This window comes from Sander vitreus, chromosome 23 (assembly GCF_031162955.1).
Source record: "Sander vitreus isolate 19-12246 chromosome 23, sanVit1, whole genome shotgun sequence".
Taxonomy (NCBI): domain Eukaryota; kingdom Metazoa; phylum Chordata; class Actinopteri; order Perciformes; family Percidae; genus Sander; species Sander vitreus.
Window position 1 is genome coordinate 23843517 of NC_135877.1, and position 5000 is coordinate 23848516.

General features: G+C 46.7%; 1 protein-coding gene across 1 annotated transcript in view; it reads right to left on the bottom strand.

Moving 5' to 3' along the window:
- The window catches only part of ubr2 (ubiquitin protein ligase E3 component n-recognin 2), a 46562-nt gene that overhangs the window by 37351 nt on the left and 4211 nt on the right, over positions 1-5000 (bottom strand). The window contains exons 4-11 of the mRNA XM_078281353.1: positions 4562-4675; positions 4203-4333; positions 3838-3976; positions 3307-3369; positions 3108-3228; positions 2144-2248; positions 1568-1656; positions 505-603 (exon numbers count right to left, since the gene is read on the bottom strand). Coding sequence (XP_078137479.1) covers positions 505-603; positions 1568-1656; positions 2144-2248; positions 3108-3228; positions 3307-3369; positions 3838-3976; positions 4203-4333; positions 4562-4675 — 861 coding nt within the window. The remainder of the gene's footprint in view (positions 1-504; positions 604-1567; positions 1657-2143; positions 2249-3107; positions 3229-3306; positions 3370-3837; positions 3977-4202; positions 4334-4561; positions 4676-5000) is intronic.

Consider the following 5000-nt stretch of genomic DNA (forward strand, 5'->3'; position numbering starts at 1 on the left):
CCTCAACTCAGCAGCAACGGGAGACTAACATTTACACTCACAGCTCCATCATGGAGAACTCCCCGTCATGGTCACTGTCACATGGTCACGCTGCAAACATTCACAACGGACAGCAGAGAGACAGACAGACAGGCTGAGAGAGAGACAGGCAAGGGCAGAGAGAGAGACAAACAGAGAGAGAGAAGCAGAGACAGACAGGTAATGAGAGAGAAAGGCACAGAGAAACAGGCAGAGACAGACAGGCAGAGAGAAATAGACAGAAATATAGAGAGAGAGACAGAGAGACATACAGACAGAAACAGAGAGAGACAGTGAGAGACAGCGACAGACAGGCAATGAGAGAGAAAGGAACAGAGAAACAGGCAGAGACAGACAGGCAGAGAGATATAGCCAGAAATATAGAGAGAGACAGAAACAGAGAGAGACAGTGAGAGACAGAGACAGACAGGTAATGAGAGAGAAAGGAACAGAGAGACAGGCAGAAAGACAGGTGTGGGTACTCACCATGGTTGGGACGGTGAAGAGTTGAACAGACAGCGAGGTCACTGACACCACTCTCTCGTGGTCGTCCTCCATGAAGTCTGTCTGGAGGCGTCTGTAGTTCTGGGGGGGGGGAGGTCAGAGGTCAGAGGTCACTGCTGCCGGATTTAACCTGAACCAAGGTGCGTTACTATAGATCAGCTGTTCCGGCAAACATGGTAGCTATCTATGATTGTTTGGTTGCTAACGTTAGCTCAAAACGCCATTCCAGTGACAGCCTTTGTTGTGTCTGATTGCTGTCTTGTAGCCAGCAGTGAACCAACTGCTTATGTAGGTCCATTTATACTGTATTGACGTTACAGAAGTCTCTCGTTAGCAGGTTCTTGTCGGCTACTTCAGCCTCTAATCTACAACTGACATCAGGGATCATGCCGTGAAAATGTGATGCCTTATGTTAAATAACAAATGGCTGCTATGTGATGTACCTATCTCATTATTCTGTGGCTAACAGCAAAACAGATCTGTGTGAAGTCGCAAAGTGAAGCATGCGCGACTCACATCGGGCAGTGACACAGGTGCATAACGATGGAGCAGGTGTGTAACAGGTGCATAACGGTGGAACAGGTGTGTAACGGTGGAGCAGGTGTGTAACAGTGGAGCAGGTGTGTAACAGGGGAGCAGGTGTATTATGGTGGAGCAGGTGTGTAACAAGTGCATAACGGTGGAGCAGGTGTGTAACGGTTGAGCAGGTGTGTAACAGTGGAGCAGGTGTGTAACAGTGGAGCAGGTGTATTATGGTAGAGCAGGTGTGTAACAGGGGAGCAGGTGTATTATGGTGGAGCAGGTGTGTAACAGGTGCATAACGGTGGAGCAGGTGTGTAACCGTGGAGCAGGTGTATAACGGTGGAGCAGGTGTGTAACGGTGGAGCAGGTGTGTAACAGTGGAGCAGGTGTGTAACGGTTGAGCAGGTGTGTAACAGTGGCGCAGGTGTGTAACAGGTGTGTAACAGTGGAGCAGGTGTGTAATGGTGTAGCAGGTGTGTAGCAGGTGTGTAACAGGTGTGTAACAGTGACTCAGGTGTGTTACCTTTGCGAACTGGATGGCGAAGATCTTCTTGTATTTGAGGTCCATGAGGAGGCTGTTCATCAGCAGCTGGTGGTAGATGTTCCTCGCTCCTACAGACACAAACAGGTACAGGTAAGTAGAAGTACAGGTACGGAGGCTTTTTCAAGCATTCCAAAATTCTAGACACAGATATGGTAATAAAAATAGTCCAAAATTATGAAAACGTCACATTTTCTTAAGGGAGGAAACCCCTAAACCCCCCGCAAGACACCTGCACCTGAGTCTTCCACCAACCCAGAGAAAACACTGGTGTGTGTGTGTGTGTGTCTGTCTTTGTGTGTTTCTGTCTGTGTGTGAGTGTCTTTGTGTGTTTCTGTGTGTGTGTCTGCGTCTCTATCGGTGTGTGTGTATGCGTGTGTGCATGTGTGCGTGTCTGTGTGTGTGTGTGTGTGTGTGTGCGTGTGTGTCTGTGTGTGTGTCTGTGTGTGTGTGTGCGCGTGTGTGTCTGTGTGCGTGTGTGTGTGCGCGTGTGTGTCTGTGTGCGTGTGTCTGTGTGTGTGTGTGTGCGTGTGTGTCTGTGTGTGTGTGTGTATTGACCTTTCCACATCTTGGAGTCGTTGAGCATCAGCTTGTCGACCAGTGAGGAATATTCTCCTTCTTCTTTCTGCAGGCCGACCTGACACAGAATCCTCCTCAGCCCGTCTGAAACAAACACACACACACACACACACACACACACACACACACACACACTAGAGCTGTCAGTCTTCCTCTATAACACCATTCAAATTTAATTCATTTTTTTAAATATTTGAATATTTAATGCTCAAATGAAGGCTGTTAACATGTACTACACTACTCAGGCTTATCCCACTATCAGCATGTGGTTGTTGTTACACGTTCTGTCCACTAGAGGGTCTTCCAACATCAGCCTGGCCTTGAAGGGGACCTACGTCATGGCGCACGCAACTTTGTTTACATTCATTTTCCACCACGAGCACACACACAGAGACTAAGTCAAATCAACAGAGACCTGTGGAATGAAACTGTAGTGAAGCAGCTCTGTTGTAAAGGCTAACATCATGCTAGGAAGCACAGCCAAACTATTGGCCATAAACTAAGTAACAGTGGTAGCCACGATGCTAACGGCATTAATAACCAAGCCAATGAGAGAAGAGGGAGATTAGCTAACGTTAGCCAACATATTTATAAATAAGTCACATTCAAATAGTAATTTCAGCATTCGAATAGTATTGACTTTTTTTACTATTCAAATTATATTAGACTTTAGGTATTCGTTCCAACAGCCCTATTATACACACACACACACACACACACACACACAGATACAGAGACACACACAGATACAGAGACACACACACACACACACACACACAGATACAGAGACACACACAGATACAGAGACACACACACACACACACACACACACACACACAGACACACAGATACACACACACACAGACACACACACACACACAGATACACAGATACACACACACACAGAGAGTGGGGGATTGTGGGTAATGGAGTCCAGACCTACCAGAGTACTGGATGATCTGTCCCAACCAGCTGAGAGCCTTCAGAGCAAAACACTGATGAGCAACAACCGACGAGTGCATCACGTGGACGCGGAGAGGCTTCGACTGCCGGCTGGTATTCCTCTGGGGGGGGGGGATATTTTCAGAATAAAAGTCGGAATATTTTCAGCAGTGATGTCAGCAGTGATATCAGACACTCACCACTATAACAGACTTGGCCTGGTCACAGAACTGGAAATCTCCATATCGAACCGACTTCCTGCCCTGCAACACACACACGCACAGACACACACACACGCACACACGGAGACAGAGACACACACACACACAGATACACACACACACACACACAGACAGAGACACACACACACGGAGACGGAGACAGAGACACACACACACACAGACGGAGACAGAGACACACACACACACACACACGGACGGAGACAGAGACACACACACACGTTTATGTTATGTTATAATGTAATGTGTATATAATGTAATGTGTATATAATATGTGTATATAATATAATGTCTATATATGTAATGTGTGTGTGTATATATATATAAAATGTCATGTGTATATAAGGTCATGTGTATATAATGTAATGTGTGTGTATATATATATATATATATATATATAATGTCATGTGTATATAATGTAATGTGTACATATAATGTAACGTGTATATTATGTAATGTGTATATCGTGTATGTATGAAGTGCAGTACTGACGTCTCTGTCCACAGTCGTGGCGAAGCTGACGGCTTCCTTCTGGCTGCAGTTGACGGCTTTCTGCAGCGTGTAGATCACCTGCTCATAGGTGTGGACTTCATCGTTAAACAGCATGCAGTAGTAGGAGTCTCCTCTGTCCCTATACACACACACACACACACACACACACAATGTCAGTACAACAGCATAATATACATTACAGTTTGTGTGAGCTGCATAGATCAATACCTAACTTGAGTAATTTCTTGTGTGTGTGTCTGTGTGTGTGTGTGTGTGTGTGTGTGTGTGTGTGTGTGTGTGTGTGTGTGTCTCTGTGTCTATGTTTGTGTTTCTGTGTGTGTGTGTGTGTGTGTGTGTGTACGTACGGGGGCTCCAGTCCTGCAGGAAGCTGGGCCTCCTGTTCCCAGGTCAGCATGGCCACAGCGTACCTCAGCAGGACAGAGAAGATGCTGGAACTACGAGACACCATGTCAGCAGGAAGCAGAGCTACGGGATCCTGTAGGGACAAACAGAGCACAGTGAACATTACACACGGAGAGAGAGAGAGACAGACAGACCACAGTGAATATTACACACGGAGGAGAGAGAGAGAGAGAGAGAGACAGACCACAGTGAACATTACACACAGAGAGAGAGACAGACAGACAGGGCGACAGACAGACAGACAGAGAGAGAGAGCACAGTGATTATTACAGGGAAACAGACAGACAGGTATCTGTCTCACCTCCTCTGAGTCTCTGCTGCTGGATGTAGGAGTGTGTTTATGGCAGTAAGGACCTTTCTTCCAGGCCTCAGCATCTCCACAATCACAGAACCCCCCCCCTCCTGATGTGGTCATCTACACACACACACACACACACACACACACACACACACACACACACACACAGACAGAAGAATGTACCACGTAGTTACATTTGTTTACAGTGTTTGGTGTACAGATGATAATGTAGAGTTAGTTTCTGACCTTCGTTAACTGATTTTTAACTGTTACAGACCAGCAGGCAGCTGAGACCCGTTAACCTGGCGGGAGTCTCTGTGTGTGTGTGTGTGTGTCTGTGTGTGTGTGTGTGTGTGTGTGTGTCTCTGTGTGTGTGTGTGTGTCAGATGCAGCAGACAGGGTCTCAGCTCTGAGTGTCTGTGCAGCTGACAGCTCGCTGATT